Here is a 22,215-nt window from a genome sequence, read left to right on the forward strand (position 1 = left end):
GACCGCTTTAAATTCAAGCAACGGAAAGCGGACAGCCTTTGAAACATTGCGCGAGCGCACCACGCGCCCCGAAAGGAGCCCGCCGCCCGCGGTCGGCACCGCGCAATGCGAAGAGAGAGGAGCCGAAGTGGGGAAGCAGAAGATGGCGGCCAGCCGCGGAGCAAACGAGCCATTTTGTTTTATGGCTTCGTCTAGGTGAAACCGTCGCATTCACCTGCAGGCGGGAAAACTCCGAAAGCAGCTGGCAGTATTCAGTGCATCACTATACAATAGGAAACACAATGAATAAAGTGAGCATGAACAAGATAAATTGTGGGAAAACACAATGTAATGAATGAAAATAGAATGTTTGGAACCTGGTAGAAGTGAGATTTATCTACATATATTAAAATATCTGGTGTATGCATATGCCCTTCCTGGTGTCACACTTTTGGCTACATTTTTACATAAAATTTAACCTAGATCAACAAATAGTGTTAACCTTGTAGTTACTCAAATAATTTCCAGTTTAAGACTGTTAAGATTTGGGAAGAAGTGCTTTGCCAACAAGAACGAATGACCAAAAGAACTTGCACGTATACAACACCTCATCACATCCATAGTGTAGTGTATGTAACCGTCCACCTTTAAGAGAACTATTTTAGGTGTTGCACTACTTTATCTTGGCTGCTGTATACTGTAATACCGGGAGTGACCACACCGGTATATAAGTGCTGTGTAAGGATTTATTGGGCAGATTCGCCCTGACCTTCGAATAGTAAAGTCCTGTTAAAGTTACTCTTGTAGTCTGTGTATTAATTCACCATATAACCCACAGACTTTACACATAGGACATTCCAAAGGGCGTCTCACCCAAGAAGTTACTTTTAAGTATAGTTTGCTGTCACTAGTTAATGCCAAAAGGTAGAAGCAAATTGTCACTCCATGCAGCTCCAATTGAATAACTGCCTAAATTGGTGGCATTTAATAAACACCAAGTGGCCATTTTTTGTATTCAGGTGAAAAGTTCTAATTTGGTTTGCACTGCCAAACAGGAAACACTGGTTCTTGATGGCCCTGGCATGCCTTGTTTTATGCAGCACCATGTAAAGCATAGCAGGCTGTAATTGAAGTGCTTCTGAAGAACCTTCCAGTATTCACATTTCATTATGATGCTGTAATGATATCAGCAAATAGAGATGGTATTTGCCTGTTTGATTATGATGCCTTACCAGCATGTTTGCATGTATTGATTGCTTGTGCCTGACCAGCAGAGGGCATGTGACAGAGACAAGCAAGGCAGTTGAGTTTAGTTTCAGTTTTCGTTCTAGATGCATCACTAGCATGATGTCTCCTGTAAATGCTGTATAAAGAGTTGAACAAGCTTTAAATTAAAAGACATTCTCTTTCATAAATGTCTCGTCATTGAACCCACAAAGAAATCAATACATGGTGTCAGAAGTGATTGAAAGAGATGGAGAAAAAATCTGAAGTTAAATCAGCTCTCCACAAATTAGCAAGCTAAAAAGAGAACATCGTTGCTTACCATTGGAGAATAAAGCTAACGAAGTGAAAAAATGGAAGGATTACACCCACCGGCGACGCTTCAGTTGACAGGTAATGTGGCTGAAAATTGGAGGAGATTCAAACAACGTTTGGAGTTGTATTTATCAGCAATCGGAGCGGACGAGAAAAGTGATAAAATGAAAGCGTCACTGTTCTTACATGTCGTGGGTGATGAAGCGCTGGAGGTGTATAATAACTTCACATTCGCTGCTGATGGAGACAAAATGAAGTTAGATAAAATAATGGAACAGTTTGAGGCCTACTGCATACCTAAACGTAACGTGACGTTTGAGAGGCACAGATTTTTCACGTGTACAGAAAACAGGTGAGACTATTGATCAGTATGTGACTGAACTGAGAAACAGAAGCAAATCGTGTGAATTTGGGGGACTGACAGACTCGCTGATAAAAGAGACTGGTGTGTGGTATTCCAGATAATGGTCTAAGGGACAGACTGCTAAGAGAGCAAGATCTAGACCTGGGAAAAGCCATAGCACTGTGTAGGGCTACAGAGACTGTGAAGTTGCAGGCAAAGGAGCTGTTCAGTGACAATAGCTGCAACGTGGATGCAGTGAGAATGAACGGATACAAACCGTTTAACAAAAAGAGCGCCAATGTGAAAAAAGAGGCGTGGCCAGCGAACAAAAATGAAAGGGGCAATCGAAAGCCATGTAGTCGATGCGGTACACAGCATCCACCAAGAAAGTGTCCAGCATATGGTAAAACATGCAATAGTTGCAAGAACAACCATTATGCCCGTTGCTGTAAGAACCAAGCGCAACAAAGCAAGGTCCATACAGTAGATGAAAGCGAGATAGAGGAGTTCTATGTAGATGTTATGTCTGAAAACAAAAAAGAGACTGGATGTTGACACTAAGTGAATGACATACACATTCCATTTAAATTGGATACTGGAGCACAAGTTGTGATATCAGAGACTGATTTTAAGAAAATTAGACCCAGACCAAAGATACATGGAATAAAAGTGAAAGTGACAGGATACTCAGGTACTGATATACCAGTGAAAGGAAGATGCATTGTCAAAGTAACACACAAGGACAGAGAGCACACGCTAACATTAATCGTGGTGCCAAAGGATGTGCAAGCCATACTAGGTTTAAAAGCCTGAGAGACTGAACCTGGTAAAGAGAGTCCTCGTTGTGGAAAGCGAAGGAGAGACAGTCTATGATGAACTCATGAAAGAGTACAAAGACCTATTTAAGGGTCTAGGCTGCATTCCAGGAGAACACACGATCAGAGTAGATAAAAGTAGGACACCGGTCATACATCCATGCAGAAAAGTTCCGTTTGCTCTTCAAAAGCAACTGAAGGCAGAGTTGGACAGGATGGAAAGCCTGAACGTGATTTGGAAGATAGATGAGCCAACTGAGTGGGTGAGTTCCCTCGTCGTAGTGGACAAAAAGAATGGAAAGCTCAGAATTTGCCTGGATCCAAGAGATCTAAACAGAGCAATAAAGAGAGAGCACTTCAAGCTTCCTACACGTGAGGAAATCATGGCACAGTTTGCAAATGCAAAGTATTTCAGCAAGTTAGATGCATCATCAGGATTTTGGCAGATGAAATTGGACGAAGCAAGTTCAAGACTGTGCACGTTCAACAGTCCATTTGGCAGATACAGATTCCTAAGGTTACCATTTGGCATTGCCTCAGCTCCTGAAGTGTATCACAAAACCATCCATATGATCTATGAGCACCTGGAGGGAGTTGATACATCAATGGATGACATCATAGTATGGGGAACCACGAGAACTGAGCATGACGAGAGACTGAAAAAAGTGCTGGAAGCAACAAGGAAAACAAACCTGAAGCTGAATAGAGAGAAATGCCAGCTCGGGGTGACAGAACTGACATTCGTGGGAGATATCCTTAGCAGTGAGGGCATCAGACCAGATCACAGAAAGGTGTCCGCCATTGAGAATATGCCAAAGCCACAATGCAAAAAGGACGTGCAGAGGTTTAATGGAATGATCAACTACATGGGTAAATTCATATCCAACCTCAGAAAAGATGGCGCCACGGAGACGACTAACTGAAAAGAACATAGAATGGGAATGGAATCATGAGCATGAGAAGTCATGGAGCGATCTAAAGAAACTGCTCACAGAGGAACCAGTTCTGAGGTTTTATGACCCAGCGAGACCCATCAAGATATCATCAGATGCATCGCAGTGGGGGCTCGGTGCCGTTCTTCTGCAAAAATATGACTACTGGCAACCTATTGCATATGCATCGCGCTCAATGACAGACGCGGAGACGCAATATGCTCAAATAGAAAAGGAGCTGCTCAGCATCACATACGCCTGTGAAAGATTTCACCAGTTTGTGGCAGGACAAGCAATCAGTGTAGAGACTGACCATAAGCCCTTGATTGCATTGTTCCAAAAGCCACTAAATAGCTGTCCGCTTAGAATACAAAGAATGATGATCAGGCTGCAACGCTATACACTGAATGTTGCGTACACACCGGGTAAGCTGATGTATACAGCAGACACGTTGACCCAAGTGAGCCCGCAAACACCACAATGGATGAAAAAGTGAACGCCTACGTGGACATGATCACAAGTGCACTGCCCATAGCAGATGCAAAAATGGAGCTCATAAAGACTGAGACAAACAAAGATGAAACAATGAGACGACTGAGGAAAAGCATCTTGGATGGATGGCCCAACATGAAGCAAGACTGCTCACCTGACATGGCAGAGTACTGGAACTGCAGGGCGGAACTATCAGTGGTCGAAGACATCATCTACAAAGGAAGTAAAATAGTTATCCCAAAGAGTCGGAGAAAAGAAATGTTAAAAAAGATCCATGGAGGACATCTGGGAATCGAAAAGTGTAAGAAAAGAGCACGAGAGGTGATGTACTGGCCACGAATCAACCAAGATGTGACAAATGAGGTGTCAAACTGTACAATATGCCTGAAATATCGAGGAAGCAATCCGGTAGAACCACGAAAGCCACACCCAGCACCAGACAGACCTTACCAGAAGGTAGGCGCTGACCTATTCGTATGTCAAGGGAAGGACTATCTTGTAGTCACAGACTATTACTCCCTGTATCCAGAGGTTTGTAGACTGTACACCACCACTGCAGATGCTGTGATAACATGTATGAAAGCCATATTCTCCAGACATGGCGTGGCAAGCGAGGTCTTCACAGACAACGGACCCCAGTTTTACAATGCAAGTTTCCGACACTTTGCCAAAGAGTGGGACTTTGTCCACACAACGTCAAGTCCTCACTTGCCACAGTCCAATGGACTAGTGGAAAAATCGGTCCGGACAGTGAAAAGACTGATGTACAAGGCAAAAGACGGTGGAACTGACTTCTACCAGAGCATGCTTGTATACCGCACAACGCCGCTCTAGTGTGGTATGTCACCAGCCCAACTCCTGATGGGACGTCGGCTAAGGTCAAACCTACCCATCCCGGAGAACCTCCTGAAAACAAGAGGGGGAGAAAGTGAGGAAGTTCAAACAGAAAGAAAAGCAAAAGTACTACTATGACAGAGGAACACAAAACCTACCTGAACTCCACACTGGTGACCAAGTAAGGTTCAAAGACAAAACAAACACATGGACTCAGAAAGGAACTGTCCTGAGTGAAGTTCAACCAAGATCATACACCATTCAGACAGATGAGGGTGCTGTTCTGAGAAGAAATCGTCGGGATCTTCTCATGGGACCAGCCACAGCAGGTCAAAAGACTGATACTGTTGAACAACCTGATCACACAGCTGAGAACCAATCATCTGAGGCAACAACTCAGATTCAAGGACAATCAATCAGAAAATCCTCAAGACACATGAAGCCTCCTGAGAGACTCATTGAGCAAATTTAAGGACTATTGTTATAAAAGGAAGTAATGTTATCTTATTCTTTCTTCAAGTTCTAGTGTAGTTACATATTTCATGTGAACACACAAAGCAAGGTTAAAAAACCGTGATCATGATAATGATAATGTAAGTTCATTAAGTGTTAGTTAAAATGCAGATTAATACAAAGAAAACACGTTGTTAGTTAAAAGTAAAATACTTTTGTTTTAAGAAAAGGAGATGTAATGATATCAGCAAAGAGAGATGGTATTTTCCTGTTTGATTATGATGCCTTACCAGCATGTTTGCATGTATTGATTGTTTGTGCCTGACCAGCAGAGGGCATGTGACAGAGACAAGCAAGGCAGTGGAGTTTAGTTTCAGTTTTCGTTCTAGATGCATCACTAGCATGATGTCTCCTGTAAATGCTGTATAAAGAGTTGAACAAGCTTTAGATTAAAAGGCATTCTCTTTCATAAATGTCTCGTCATTGAACCCACAAAGAAATCAATACAGATGCCAGTGGAGATCTGCTGGCACAGCCATCTTTGGGAAGAGGAGCCTCCACCAACATCTGCCAAAGCAAGGGATGTCATCTCTGCAGACGTGGGGGTATAGATACAGGCATGAGGGCATGCAGCACATCTCAGCCCAGCATCCCTCTAGCGGTTCCCCTCTGTCTGATAGCAGCTTGGAGGGTTCCTAGTGGCAAACCTGGAGCCAATAATGGCACTTCAGGGCAAAAACGAAAATCACCAATATTTACACACACAAATTTTGGATGGGAGATTCAGAAGCCCATCCCAGAACTGATTGGAAAATATAGTGGGGGCCCCAAAGCCAGCAGGAATGTGGTGGAACTGATTTCTGCCCGATTCTCCAACCTCAACTGCCCCATTGGCACCCAAAGATGAAAATCACCTCCCAAATGTTTAAACACTCATTTAATATTTGACCATTAGGACTTTAAAATAAAAAAGTTATTTTTATTGCCATGTTAAATTAAATTTCCCCTTGAAAGTGCCATACATTTTTGTTCTTTCAATTTCTCTTAAGCACCAGATAGGACCTGCTCCAAAAGCTCTTCAAGTGCTGCTCCAAAGCCAAGTAGCAGTGTGGCTTGGGTGATTCACCACCTCATTTTTTCCTGGTTTCTTGTGGATACTTAGCTTTAGATGATACAAGTGGGATTGGAAACTCAGAATATTGGGAATCACAAGCACAAATGCATGTCCTACTACTCTCAAGATTGCATATTAAAGAACCATTGTGCTATATACACATCATCTGCAGTATTTCAATTGAATCTTTTGTCTAAGCAATAATAATCATCAAGTCATTTTATTTTAATCACTTTTATTTCCTTATAGAAATAAATTACAATTGTCCCATTCACATTTTCATAATTTAAGTAGACAGAATTCCTGCTATTGGTCTAAAGAGGCTGCATTTTATGATCTATGCACATGTTAATAAGACTTCATATTAACATTTTGAACAGAAATAAAAATGTTTCCATCACAATTATTAATATTTACTACAGACTAACTAAGAGGAAAGAAAATCCAAAGTCTTGCAAAATGCAGGCCTATTTAAATAAGAGGAATGTTGTCTCTTTAAAAACATACAGTTCTTCATCTGTTACAGTTTAGGAGTACACTTATTTTATCTGCATCTCTATTTTCACTACAACGAGTGTGCAACAAAACAAAACACAAGATTAAACAACAGCATTACCTGACTGTACAGCACTTGCACAACAATTCCTCCAGTTTAACATCATAAATAACTTTTACACCCACCTTGAACTGAAACTGCAATCACATTACTGCACTTAAACAAACAATACTGTAAACAAACAATTATATACCTGGGTCTTCACATCTAAATGTCCAGGACTAAAACAAAAAACAAAAATAGCTTCACTAAAATAGAAGCCATATTGGCTTTTACTATACGTTTCTATTTTAGTTCAAGGGGTCTGTGGTCATCTTGTGTAAATCAGCTATTAGCCCAACCTTCAGATTTAGGCCAACAAGCTTCCATTTGGTGGACCAGGTGGATGTGATTTCTGCTTGTACTTTTATTTACATAAGTGTCATAAGACTATAGGTTTTCTGCAACAAAATAATCTATTAATATATTTCTTTAAGTTTCTCTAAAATAAAGTAATGCGTCTCTATTTCTACATGTAGTTCACTAGAAAGAAGAAGCTATATTAAAAATTTGTGCCTGCACTTTTTTTAAATTCAGTAAGGATATATTTTCATATTTTTATTTTCTTTTGGTATGTATTACATTCAAAATCATAAAATCATGGCAATTGCTTGTTTGGATAGCTGTGTTTCTCCAGGAAATCAGACAAAAACAATGTCCTACAAGTGTGATGGAACAGTAGTGGATTCTAAAGTTGTGAACTGAAGTATCTGAACGAATGAGTTTTATCAGCAGAATGGAGAGATTTGTTTTTATTGCCAGGTGCCCTCAACAGCCTGCAACCAGCACAGTTTCTGCACAGTCTTAATGGATAACCATTTGAGGACTGTAGTGGCACTTCAGCCCATAACTTAGGCCTGTCTATCTCAATGATGCTTTGAGGAGTAGAGGGAAGTCTACCATGTTCTCCACTCAAGACACCGTATTTCCCCCCCCTCTCAGCCGACACCTTCTTGACTTTTAGGGTTCAGGGGCATATGGTGATCTGCAAGTATATTTGACAATCTTGGCTGGCTGTCTATGTTCCCACTCAGCAGCAGTCCTAGACTTGCTCACCACTTGCCCTCAACAGCTTATTCATTTGGATTTTGTTTGGACCAGGATTACTGTCAGGGTATTTATATTAGTATCATATCCAAAAATGGTACAAGAGTAGAATTTGCATTTTTAATTCTCTCCCATCTAATGATTTTCTAGTATTGCTTCCCTGACAGAGACTAAACAGTAAGCTTTGTGTATTGCTATATTATTGCACTAGAATCTTCCCATCCTCTCAAAATGACTAATTTAATAAACAGTTAATAAACTGTTCATGATTATCTAGAAGTGAAATTGTCTGTGACAATATATATACACACACAAGTAATTTAAAATGTGACTACAGAATGTCCTTTGAAGAATTTGGCAGTGCATGCTTTTGATGGGAGCAGCTTAAATCAACGTGCAAGATGAGATATGTTCCATGTATTTTGTACTTCATTTAGCGGGGTATATTTTTAAACAGGTAATTTTTTTTATTGTACTTTTCTAATTAGTTCTGAGTCTTCATTATAGTTACAGCATTTTAGGTTTTAAAATAATTCTTCCCTACTGCAAAGTATATTTCACTTCAGCATAAAAACAATTAACCACATTTTGTTTTTCATATTACTGCCATACAATTGCTCACCATGAGCTTCTGTGTCCCCTCCTCAAGGCTCACAATAGGGATATTACTGCCAGCAGGCTGGTGAGGGTTCCAGGTGACAGAAGCCTCTCAAATTCTATTGGTAAGGAATTTTTTGAGATTATTCTCATTATTTTTTATTGGCCATGTAGTATGTTAGTAGTGATTTTAATTTGTACAGTATATTGCACTGCAAGTTGCTTTATTACTTAGTAAGGTAACATTTAGTGATCAAGGTACATGTAAACATCTTTGATAGACTAGAATTTTTTTTCATGCAGAGACATGAAAACATACATTGAAGTGTAGAAATCATATGAAACAGCACTGATAATCACACAATAATTGTGATACAGTACATATAACAAATCTAATTATTCTTACCATCTACATATCAAACATCTCAAATTATATGCTGGTTAGAGATGAAGGTCTTTCAAAGGTCTACTTTTGTCAGTCAGGTTTTGTATTATAAAACTGAAATTATAAAAAATACACAAAACTACATTGATTTTCCTCCTAGAGTTCAAACTTCTATTAACTTCTGGTAAACACTTACACAAAAAAAATCAAAATTAAAATTGAACTTAAAAGTTCAGACTTCTCTTTGAAAGGCCTTAATGGGGTTCGGAGTACTTAAAGGACCATGTGCTGCCTTCAAGTTGTTTTATTTTCCAAGGATATTCCATGATGCAGTGTGGCTGTTTGATTGCAAACCTCTCTGTTTTGGCTCTTCCCTGAGTCAACTATAACTTCATCCTTCTCGGTCAAGGTTGGGGTTTAAACCTAAGAAATAAACAAGAGACTGTGCATTTATAATCATGCTACTTTTATAAAAGAATGTCTCAGAGCAGTTTATGAGGGGGAAGAGGTGAGGAGGAAGTAGGGGAGAGAGCGAGAGAGAGAGAGAGAGAGAGAGAGAGAAGACTGAAGGCACAGAGTTTTTTTTTTTTTTTTTAATAAAAAGGAGGCTCCTGAAGGCAGGTAGAGGTAGCAAAGCAAAGTGGCTTTGGAAGAGAGATGCAGAGGACAGGGGCATAATGCCTAAAAGATAAGCCTGAGCTCGTGGAATGGAGGGGGCGAGGGGCATGCTGCAATCCAGAATTAGTTGAATGGAGGGGACAGGCTGTCATATATAGCTGGAGAGGATTTTCCAAATAGGGTGGGGTGAGGCCATGTAGGGATTTGAAAACTAGGAACTTGAAGTTCATCTTTTGGGGCACAGGGAGCCAGTGGAGAGGAGTGAGGACTCAGGTCACAGATTTCCAGATCAGCTGAAGTTTTGAGGAGGCTGGTGAGGACAGCATATTTAAGAAATTGATTCTCCAGGTGACGGCTGTTTGGATAAGGGTTTCTGCATCAGACGTGAAGTAGTGAAATAATCAGAGTGTGTTCTGGAGGTGAAATAGGGTAGTCTTAATCATATATGCAGGTGACATTTCAGCTCAAACAGAAGACTTAAGCATATAGCTGATGATGATGATGATTCTGGGTATCGAGAATTTCTGAAGAAAGGTGAAGTAAATTGGGCTGGCAAAGCTTGGTTCATTATGGTGAAGTGTTCAAATACCACAGGACAAAATTAAAATTCGGAAGTTGGGAGCAAGAAGGGATGTCAGGTAGAACCTTTCCATTGGTAATAAACTTGTGAAATAAGTCACCACGGAATATCAGAAGTGAACAGTATAAATGGGTACAAGAGACAATGAGCTGTGCTTCTGAAGAGAGAAACGATTGAGCAATGTGGGGAGGATGTAGAGTTGGATCAGAGAGAGGCTTGGTGGGACTAATCGCCTTTTTATGTTTGTGAAAATTCTTACAGAAAGCAGAAACAAAGAACTAGCACCTTTCACGACCTCGGGACATTGTTGTTATAATGTAGGAAACACAGCAGCCAATTTGCGCACAGCAAGGTTCCACAAACAGCAATGCAATAATAACCAGATAATGTTTTTTTAGTAGATGTTGGTTGAGGGATAAATATTGGCCAGGTCACCTGGGAGAACTCCCCTGCTCTTTTTCAAAATAGTGTCACGAGATCTTTTACATCCATCGGAGGATGGACAGGGCCTCAGTTTAACATATCTGAAAGAGGGCACCTTCAACACCTGAAGTTTGTTGATATGATGTGCTCAAGCCTTGAGTGACACTTGAACCCACAACCTCCTGATTTAGAGGCAAGGGTGCTACTCAGAGCCAAGGCTGACACCTGAAAATGAATAAGCATAGGTCGATGTTGTATGTTCAGATAATCCCATCTCAACTCTGATTAATGACGGAATGTTTTGCTTCAGATTTAAACTTGTGATCTGGTTTTGAAGTTCAGAATGCAAAGAATTAATTTATCAAAAATTAGATTTGTTGGCTTAGGTTACAAAGACCAAAGCAACAATTAAAAGGGGTTTAAAAAAGGAGTCAAACCTAACTGATCAAAAGCATGATGGTATCAACAACAATTTGCATTTATATAGCACCTTTAATGTAGAAAAACATCCCACAGCACTTCATAGGGTGTAATGAAAAAAAAAAAATGGGTACGCAGCCAAAGGGGGCAATATTAAGAGGGGTGGTCGAAGAGGTAGGTTTTCAGGAGGGTCTTAAAGGAGGAGAGGGAGGTGCAGAGACAAACCGGTTTAGGGAGAGAATTCCAGAGCATGGGGCCTAGGCAGCTGAAAGCACAGCGGTCAATGGTGGGGAAATGAAGGGGGTATGCACCAGAGGCCAGAGTCAGAGGAACGGATTGTAGAGCTAGAGAAAGTTAAAGATATAGGGAGGGGCAAGGCCCTGCAGGGATTTAAACACAAGGATGAGAATTTTAAATGGGCGGCATTGCAGGACTGGGAGCCAATGTAAGTCAATGAGGACAAGGGTGAGCAGGACTTGGTGTGGGATAGAATATTGAATAGGTCAGCACCAGGCCAGTTTTTTTGCCGGTAATTGAAAAATCACTCCCATTGGATTAATGACACTGTCCTTTTACCAGGGATCAGAGTTCAAATCCAGACCAGACCGACGGGATGGAAGTCTCTTCTCTTTACCAACTATAAAGGGCCGAATGTGAAATGAGTTTGCAGATTGAACCCAATTCATGTGCGCATAGGTCCACAGCACAACAGTGCCCATACTTCTGCCAGAAATGGTACCAACTCAGAGGCTGGTGTGTGAAATGGAAATATCAAACTGGTGCAGCGGAGGCTGCTCTTCGGAGATTAGGGTTAAAGCTCGTTGTTAAAGCAGAGTAGAGGGAACTTTAGCTGCATCTGGCCCATGGTGTACCAAACTGACATTCTTCATCTTAATGAGCACAAAACTACTTTGTTTTAATAATGAACATGATGTATGACTCACCTGATCCCATGAACATCGATTTACATTGGTTTTTGAATGGAACTGCTGTAAAAAGAAATAAGTATTACTAAGTATGAAGGAGGAAGGTAACAAAGGCATTTCTTTGATATTTTGGGGCTGATTTTCATAGAGTGTGCATATCGGGCGGAGCAATCACACTGCCCACCCGATGGCACGAGCAAGAGGCTGGAACCATTTTCATGCTTAGGCCTCATTTGACTGGGATTGGCAAGCTGCCAGTGCTAAACAAGCACTGGTAGATAACTTGCTAATCGGGGTGGGAAAGGGGGAAAGAGCCAAGCCGGAAGTAAGTGTTAGGAGGACCACGGAGTCGCTGTCAGCAGGGGGGAAGATTTTGTGGGGTCAGAAGGAGCATTCATGCTCTTCCAATCCGCACAAAAATCAGTGCCAGAGATTTCTTGGGGGGGCGTTTTGGAGCTGCCTCCAGCAGTCCCTTTAAGGACCACTGGTTAGATCGCACTAAATCCAGTATTAATCGGCGGAGCATGCGCGGCACACACTTAGCCCAATCGGTATCTGAAAATTGCGTTGTATTTTAATAAATCTGCCACCTGATTCGGGCAGGAGCACTGGTTGCCCATTTGGAAGTCTGCTCAAAAATTAAGTTGAACAGGCCTCAGGTGGCCAGCAGGTTTTAAAAAAATGTTTTGTCTGCCTACCACCCATTTTTCAATGGGAATAGGGTGGTAGACAGAATAAAATTGCCTCAGGCTCCATAATTAAATATTATCTGATAAAACATACTAATTGTAAAATAAATCAAAAAATTCACTCAAGTGGAGCATGCTAACTGGCATTGTTATATATTGAGGTTAAGAATAAAACTGCCGGTTGTTTTTGTATCTTAAATGTTGCAATAACAGAATGCAAATAGGAGGTAACTGCAACAAGAATCCCACGCCTGACAAAATTAACACCTATTGTCAAGTTAAGTTTCTTCTCCTGTCCTGAAGATGCTGAATTTTGCTGGGGTACAGTTGCATAGATGCCATCTGCCCTCAATTACCATGGGCAACTTATCATTCACGTGTGAGCGCAGACAGTGAGTGCTGACAAGCTATTTGACTATGGGAAGTACCAGAGTGGAGCCTGAGCCTGTCCTCACCAGATGCCCACACATACACTTTCCAGCAAAGGTCACTAGATAGCAATCAGCAGCAAGAACCTTGGCTGATGTCCCTTCCCTAATCAGGGACAAAAGTCAATTGAAGGCCCACACTCCCACTCTTCTGCTACCCTGAAATCAACTAACTCAGCATAGACCAGAGGTTGACCAGACCTTCTAGCCTGTATGGCTCAGTTATAATAACAGCCATCAGGGAAGTGAAGCTTGAATCCCTGTCTCAGTAAACACTTGTACTGGGGACGAGTTTGTTCATATAACTGGGTTGTCTGAGGAAAGAAAGGCAAACTGACTGGAAGGGGGCCCCTTTCCTTGTTCAAGGATGTTTCCTGGTGAATCAATCAGGAAGTGCCATTTACAGAGAGGTCCACTCAGTGTTCTGGATCCAGTAGGATAGGATGGCTATGGGGGCCAGAATTACAGAAAGGTTAAAATTGCATTAATGAACACCAGTTTTACCTTTTTGAAGTTGTGTTATCCTTGGTTTTGTTGCTCTCTGTATTCATACTGAGTGCCTTCCAAACTGTAGATTTGGACATTTCATCCGATATATTAATTTCAGATGGATCACACCTATAAACAAAGTGCAGGTGCCTTAATCATGAAAGTGATTATCAAGATTTTAAGCAAAAATCTAATAGATTAATACAGGATTGCCTAATTGTGTGTTTTTTCCATTCTGGTCATGTACAAAATAAAGGTAATCTACAGAAAATCTCCTTCAGCTCAGAGAATCGGCAAGTGAGCTGCAGATTTGCTTAATGCCACTGCTGCACCTCCTGAGCGGTGGTGTTCACGGTGAGCTGTGGCACCGTTTTATGTTCACTATTGGAGGAAAATCTCCCCTCCCGACTTCAGTTTACAAGACACTTAATGGGTTGTGGAGCATGCATCCAAACTTGGACACTACCGGACTACTGCTTATACTAAATTGCTGGGTTTTGTAAAACAAAAATAAATGTGTTTTTAATTACACTTTATAAGTTGTTTTGACACAGGAATGAGCATGTCTGAGTGACTGAAGTATACCCTTTCACATGTTAAAGCCATGACTATCATTTCAGTAAGACGCCATCACTTTATATTTCAGCAGGGTGAAGATTCTCAAACATTTTGTGTTAGTCATTCACATCTGGAATTCCCTCTTTTATTGCTTTGGAAAAATGAGTGTTAATGTGGAGAAACTTGTACTGTGTGCAGTAGCTCAGCATTTGCCAGTTTTTTTTGCGCTTCCCTCAAAATTGCTTGTGGTAAGGGAGGTTCTGTGACCAGGTGCAGTCCGTATGATCAGTGTTCCTGCCAATAAGACTTGATATCCACCCCTTTTATCACCAGCACACTGTGGCTGCAGTATTTATTTCTACAGGATGTACTGCAGCAACTAACCAAGCTTACTGCAATAACATCTTTCAGCCCAGTGACCTATAGCACCAAGGAGGATAAGAGCAGCAATGTCTTGGAAACATCATCACCTCCAAGTTCCCATCCAAGTCACACATCATCCCAACTTGACATTTATGGCTGTTCCTTCATAGTCACCGGGAGGAATTCCTGGAATTCCATACTTTCACCACAAGAACAGCAGCGGTTCGAGGAGAAGGTCCACCAGCACGCTCTGAATAAATAAGTTGTTGCCAGTGTGGTCCACGTCACAAAAGCAAAATCAAACTGAGGCACGGAACAATGACTGGCCATGCAGAATACAATGTCAGGTTATAAACTCTGAAATTTATTTCATTCTCTGTCATGTCCTGCATTGTACTGGTTCTGCTTGACTACACAAGATTTTGGAAAAGAAAAATAAAACTGACTATTCCATTGCAATGCAAGGTAATACTTCAATTTTTTTTTTTTATTTTTTTTTATAAAAAGTGTTAAACATTTTTTAAATATCATGAATATGCACCCAAACATTTACGATGTTGCTAATCTCAGAGGCGCAACTGAATTACATTTGCTCTGTATGACAGTGTAAAATCTTCCACTTCCAACACACAATTCTTCGAGGCACGTAATCTGATTCGCTGCTCACCGTTTCAAAAAAATTACTAACCTGTTCCAGGAGTTGGTGAATATGTATTTTGGATCTGGTAATAAGAGTTATCAAATAGGCAACAAGAAGCACTGTTGCAAACTGTTTTAAACTCAGGCTGCAATGTTTTATTCACAAAAACCAGAAGCAGCTGAGCAAATGCAGGGCCTTTTAGGATTTCCCACACTTTCAGCGGTCAGCCAGAACAAGGAAAAATAGATGCAGTGCACTGCACAGCAGCATTGGCAAAGTTTTGCAGATTTCAGCTCATTAAGTACATGGTTAACAGCTTAACAAGTGGCTCAGCAGCATTATTGCAGGTACAATATGATTGACTCTTCAATTGCGCGTCCATTGCATTGCATTCTACTTTGCAGAAATTCCATTCAAGAAAATAGCGCAAATCTGAAAGCGAGTTAGAAGTCACTGAAATTAAAAGTAATCCAGATTTTATACATTTTTAGCACACACGCGTCACAATTATGTTCCAGACAGGAGGACAAATAATTTAGAGACAATACTAGTCTGGATGTTACTCTTCTTGCGCGGTATTAGGATAGTGCTGATGGTAATTCTCTGTGCATTGCTGTGTGCTATTTGCAATACTGCTGGTATCCAGCAGTTTAAAATATTGACAGTGCATCAAGTACACCCTTGCATTGTTTTACCATAAACATGGAATCTGTCACCAGCAGAGAGAGAGTATGAAATTGCAAGGTATGAAATATGTTTTTTGAATATATTGGTTGGAGTCATGCCCCAAAGTAACAGTGCAACGTTGTGAAGTGTAGTCTCGCTGCTCAGAGAATCTTTTGGACGACAGGTCATTAATTCTGCTGGTCCACCTCCAATTAACCAACCCTACCTTTTTGATGGTATAGCATTACCAACAGCATTTATAGCAATGGTAAAAATCATTTTACCTGGTATGCAAGTGAAGTCCAAGTAAGAAACACTCAAAAACTGGGCTGTACATTTAGAGAGAATATCTAACCTGATCCATTTACAAATGTTGATTTTTTAGGATTTAAAAAACATAATTTCTTAGTTAATATATTATGTACTCCAGTTTGGTATCTGATATTATTTGGGTAAGAAATGGCTGGAAATGTTCAATACAAATAACATGAAAATCATCTACAGTATATGGCAACCACTGAAACTGTATGAGCTTAATTGTGAAGAGTATTAGAAGCACTATTGACTGGATTACCTATAAATATTACTCTTTACTGGACTTTGAAGCAGTTTTCTACTTTCCATTGGCAGCTGCACACCTCCATCCCCTGGTTCCAGCATTTTCTCAGATTCCTGTTAGATTAGAGAGATACAAACACTGTACTAGATCAAAAAAACACCCTATCCACAGTGATTTACTGATCTGCTAAAAATGTGTGTCACAAATGATGACCTGTAGAAATCCAGGATATAATTATACAGATACTCAATTAGGGAGTTGTGTTTTTTGTAGTATGAGGGAAGTGGTTCTGAGAAATAAAAGCCTCGTCATGGCAGAATTTCACACTTTGTTTACTTGCACACAATCTATTGTTATACATAGCCCCAAACACTATAAAACACCAAATTGCTCTTACTTAAAAAAAAAAACTCAAATGTCCTAGGTTATAAAACTTTCCTTTGCCAGTTTTATTCAGAATTTTCTAAATTACACAAAAATTAATGCGTGTATTTAATTCTTGTAGCCAGGATGATCTATGAATTCCTTCATCACATTTCAGGAATTCTGATCATTTATTTCATGGAAAGGATTTGGGAATGAGCTATGCTTCAAAACAAAGTGAATTTGCTCAGATTTAAATAGCCATAGGCTGCAGCCACTGAGACAAGGAGGGGATTAATAGGCCTGGAAGTTAATATGCAGGAGGTCGGTTTTTGCAGTTAGGTGTTCTACAAAGAAAGGAAATGCCTAAAACAAGTAAATCAGCCCACAAGAGACAGCGTGCAGAGTTTCTTATTTTTCAAGGAGACGTGAAATTGTGTAGAGAAAGTGAGGTTTGTCTATAACTGCGGTTTGTGAAATAAAGCTGCTTAATGATTTGAGTCAGGCTTCGTCTCACTGAAGTGTTTTTCAGTCAGACTACCGAAAAATTGGAGAAGTGCATGCAAGGGCATATGCAAAAGACTGAGATCATTTCGATACTATGTAACTTGAGAAATGTGATCTAAAGTGTGTGAAAGGTACAATATCTAGTTCAGATCACAAGGGGGTCCGATTGTTACACCCTGGGTTGCATCATTATATAATTAGATATTGGGCAGCACGGGCACACTAGTGGACGCAAGACACTCTTAAGGGAGTGACCAGCGCTGTCGTACCCGAGAGAGTATCGAAGGCATATCTGCAACTGGTAACAGGTACCAATACAAAACTGCAGTACTGACAAGACTTCTTTCTGAAACTTGTATCAAGTAAGCCCTGTAGGAAATGTAACATTTTAACAGCACTTGTGGAACAAAAAGGTTTATAGGATATTAAATTTGTTTCATTAATGCAGACAATTGAAGTAACTTGTAGTAGTTAAGACTTGATACCCATGCTAATCATTCCGTACCTTCCTGTATAACCAACAATCTCTCGTTGAAGGTAAAAGCAGGATAAGAGAGATCTTTAACCAAAATCTGTACACAACTTCATCCTCAAGACAAGCCTCGTTATCTAAGCTAAGATTTAAATGACTGAGTCAGTTTATTCCATGTAGCACTTTGTAGGTGGTGTGATAGCACAGCAACTTTTTGTATCAACATAGTGCCATATTGTGGTAGGAAATGCAGTTTCAACAGCAATTCCTCACACTGCATTCAGCTGGATTCTCTGGGGAGGCAGGGAGGAGGGGAAAAGGGAAAATGTAGAACAAGTCAATATTTTGACTGCTCTCATGGCGGATTTCAAATCGTCATTTGTAAAGCTTGGGAACAATTTGACAATCTTCCCCATTAGGTGGGGAATGGTCATGGGTTGGGGAGGGCAAGGGAGTTCAATTTAAAACAATGGGAGAAAAATAGCAGTGACTATTTGCATGAGGTTATACGCAACAAATTTGTTAAATTGCTAGTTTGGCACAGAATTGTGTAAATGTATAATTCTATGACTGTGCAATGGGAGTAACTGAACAGTGTTTAAACTAGGTTTTCAAAAAAAACAGAACTTCACATTTAATCGAATATAGACAGCTAACTAATTAAAGGGGAAAGTTAGTCTAGGGGGAGTACTGTCTGTTTAAGTTACTGATGACCCTCCATATATAGAAGAAAGTATACATAGGAAATAAGAGCAGGAGTAGGCCATACGGCCCCTTGAGCCTTAAGATCGTGGCTGATCATCGACCTCAACTCCACTTTCCCGCCCGATCTCCATATCCCTTGATTCCCCACGAGTCCAAAAATCTATCGATCTCAGCCTTGAATATACTCAAAGACTGAGCATTCATAGTCCTCTGGGGCAGAGAATTCCAAAGATTCACAACCCTCAGTGAAGAAATTCCTCAATCTTAAATGGCCTACTCCTTATCCTGAGACTATGCCCCCTAGTTCTAGACACTCCAGCCAGGGGAAACCACCTCTCGGCATCTACCCTGTCAATCCCCTTCAGAATCCTGTATGTTTCAATGAGATCACCTCTCATTCTTCTAAACTCCAGAGTATAGGCCCATTCTACACAATTTCTCATCATAGGACAGCCCTCTCATCCCAGGAATCAATCTAGTGAACCTTCGTTACACCGCCTCCAAGGCAAATATATCCTTCCTTAGATAAGGAGACCAAAACTGTGCATAGGACTCCAGGTGTGGTCTCACCAAGACCCTGTACAATTGTAGCAAGACTTCCTTACTCTTATACTCCAACTCCCTTGCAATAAAGGCCAACATGCCATTTGCTTTCCTTATTGCTTGCTGTACCTGCATGCCAGCTTTGTGTGTTTCTTGCACGAGGACACCCAAATCTCTGAACACCAACATTTGAAAGTTTCTCACCATTTAAAAAATATTCTGTTTTTCTATTCTTCCTACCAAAGTGAATAACCTCACATTTCCCTACATTATACTCCCTCTGCCACCTTACTGCCCACTCACTCAGTCTATCTACATCCCTTTGCAGACTGTTCTCCTCACAGCTTATTGTCCCACCTAGCTTTGTATCAGCAAACTTGGATATATTACACTCGGTCCCTTCATCTAGGTCATTAATGTAGATTGTAAATAATTGAGGCCCCAAAACCGATCCTTGCGGCACCCCACTAGTTACAGCCTGCCAACCTGAAAAAGATCCGTTGATCCCTTTTCTGTCTGTTAACCAATCCTCTATCCATGCTACTATATTACCCCCAACCTAGCGAGCCCTAATCTTCTGTAATAACCTTTTATGTGGCAATTATAGAATGCCTTTTGAAAATCTAAATATACTACATCCACTGGTTCCCCTTTATCTACCCTGCAAGTTACATCCTCAAAAAACTCGAATAAATCTGTCAATACATACCAGAAATGTTCTTGCTGGCATGAAGACCTTTGGCCCCAACCAGATCTCTAGTAAACAACTTTTACTAAAATGTCAAAAGAAATTTCTGATGTATAGTTTTTTCTTCTGAAAAAGGGGGAGTGCATTGAAGAAAAAAGTACTCTTAGACTTGTAAAAATTTAACTAATTAAAATTTGCCAAAAAAACCCCCTGCATTTTTGTGCACTTCAGTTCTGCACATTCATTCCATCTATTGCAATAGATCCAGTCTATTGTAATAATCATCAAATCTTACCCCATCCACTTTGACTTTTTTGGCATCGTCCAGTTTTTTCTTCTTACTTTCAGGCATTAGATCATCAAGCCAGCTTAGCTCACGCTTCAGGAAGCAAAAGTCCATCAATTTTCTAACAAAAACTAGAGCTAATACCTGTAATATATCATCAGAGATCAGATTAAGAAATATTAAGGAGGTACACACAACTTACTTGAAAATAGGTTCATTGTTAACAATTAAATGTATACCTATATTAAAACATACAAAAGTACTAGGAGATTTACACAGCAGGCCTTCCTTACACGACAGACCGTTGTAGCCATTTATCCCCAGTTGTTTAAGGGGGAATGCACTTTATTGCATTGCCACATAATGCTAAATATGTAAATAGGCATCTCACTCTCTCCTTGTTACATTATCTGTCGCTCAGCCAGATTGGGAATTCGAACACACAGAATCTAGTCACCAAAGAGGACCAATGTAAACATTAATATGAATCCCTGAATATTAGCCATATGCATTTTGCATCAATAAAATTCATAAATGCCAGTAACTAAATAGTATTCAGATTCAACAGTAGTATATAACTAGGAATATCAAAAGTTGAAAGTTGACCCAATGACATAAGGGCCTGGAAATGCTTCTTTACAAACTCAAAATGCATTAAATGTGTGTAATATTTTGCATTTTTAAAACAAATATGCAGAAATACACAATTTTGAAACTTATTTATGGGATATTAGATTTATTGCAATGAATAATGATCAGCCACCCTGCTGCCAAGGCACAAATTAATGAGCAAGAGGCATGGAAGAAATGCATTTTTCACAAATCCATCCGTGAAGCAAGGAACTTGTTCAGAATGTATGATAGAAGGCTAAAATGCCAAGCCTGCTTCACAGTTGATGCCCTCCAGGCTCTTAAATTGCGTGAAGGAGTGCCAAATTAGCCTCTTCAGAGTAGGAAAGCAGTGCGCCAATAAAAAGTACACCAGGTGCGGGAAGAGATCATGGTGAATGCGGTGTTGTGCGCTCACCACATTTGGATTGAAGTGAAGCTGTATAACCTTAAGTGAAGTGAAAGTTAAACAATTAATATGAATATGAAATCCTAAACAAAGTTGCAGGTAATGAGATATATACCCAAGTAGGAACATTAGAAAACACTTAAAAGTCAATGAACTAGTAAACTAACAGCAAAGGAAAGCAATGAATATTAACAAGAAGATAATGAAAAGTCCGTATGCGCACAATAGGAAATTGCACATGACAAAGTAGGCACAAAACCCAACAATAATAATTAAGTTAACGTTGAACTAGCGGTGCTAGCAAAAGATAGAGTACTGTATTGCCCTTGTGCATTGCCATCAAGAAAGTGTATTGCAACATGTATGAATACAGAGTCTGCAGTAGACTAACATGGTTGTTGTGCAGTGCACTCAGTTAATGCAGACTGCCATTATCCTGGCAGGAAAAACAGGCATTCAACAGGAGAGAGACAACAAGGACTGGTGTTGCCCTACAAATAAGAGCCCTTACAGGGAGCCAGTTGCGGTGGATTGGACCAAGATGCTGGCTGGTTGGTAGCATGATTACAGTGTTGCATTGCCAAGAATTGCTACAATTATCTGGTGACAGACAATGATTGAGCAGCACCACACAAGACTGTGCTGTAGCAATATTAACAGAAATTACACAATGTTCCAACATTTCATCGGATAGCAGTGCAACAACCCAAGGAATAAGAAGCCTGCCCCCACATCAAGAAGGTTGTGCTTCAGATCAGAAAGGCACACAAAGGTGACCCAAAGAGAGACACCGTAGAGAATGTTATCAGTGATTTTGAGGAGGGGTCATAAGGTGAGTCGTGGAGCACAGGGTAGTGTTGATGGCTAGAGAAGGGCAGCCTAATGTTATGTAAAGGTCCAAGATGTCGACTGAACCTGCTGCTTTCATTCATGATTCAGAACTGATGAGACCAGCTTTCAAATGGAGGATGGTGTGTTAGCATGAATGTGTACACTAGTCACTGTAATCCTTGCACCACATGCTGTTTAAGTGGTCTGGCTATAGTTAGAAAATGCCAGCCAGATTTCTACAGCTATCAATATGGGTGGTGCCATGACTGAAGTAGTTGTCTATAGTACACTCTGCCAGTGACTACTTGGCGACTGCAT

The 22,215-nt window shown here is 40.4% G+C and overlaps 1 protein-coding gene across 3 annotated transcripts in view; it reads right to left on the minus strand.

Moving 5' to 3' along the window:
• Positions 1-6,719: 6,719 nt before the first annotated feature.
• Positions 6,720-22,215, minus strand: part of LOC147097075 (electroneutral sodium bicarbonate exchanger 1-like) — a 197,199-nt gene continuing 181,703 nt past the window's right edge. For 2 of the 3 annotated variants that reach the window (XM_085972875.1, XM_085972873.1), the window contains exons 22-26: positions 20,058-20,192; positions 16,500-16,597; positions 13,714-13,827; positions 12,111-12,155; positions 6,720-9,548 (exon numbers count right to left, since the gene is read on the minus strand). In XM_085972875.1, the coding sequence (XP_085829001.1) occupies positions 12,131-12,155; positions 13,714-13,827; positions 16,500-16,597; positions 20,058-20,192 (372 nt within the window). In that variant the 3' untranslated portion in view covers positions 6,720-9,548; positions 12,111-12,130. Of the gene's footprint in view, positions 9,549-12,110; positions 12,156-13,713; positions 13,828-16,499; positions 16,598-20,057; positions 20,193-22,215 lie in introns of those variants that run through there. The other variant, XM_085972876.1, reaches the window with a different exon arrangement.

The sequence above is a fragment of the Somniosus microcephalus genome, chromosome 33, assembly GCF_052327205.1.
Source record: "Somniosus microcephalus isolate GS21.2 chromosome 33, FLI_Smic_1.0, whole genome shotgun sequence".
NCBI classification, from domain to species: Eukaryota; Metazoa; Chordata; class Chondrichthyes; order Squaliformes; family Somniosidae; genus Somniosus; species Somniosus microcephalus.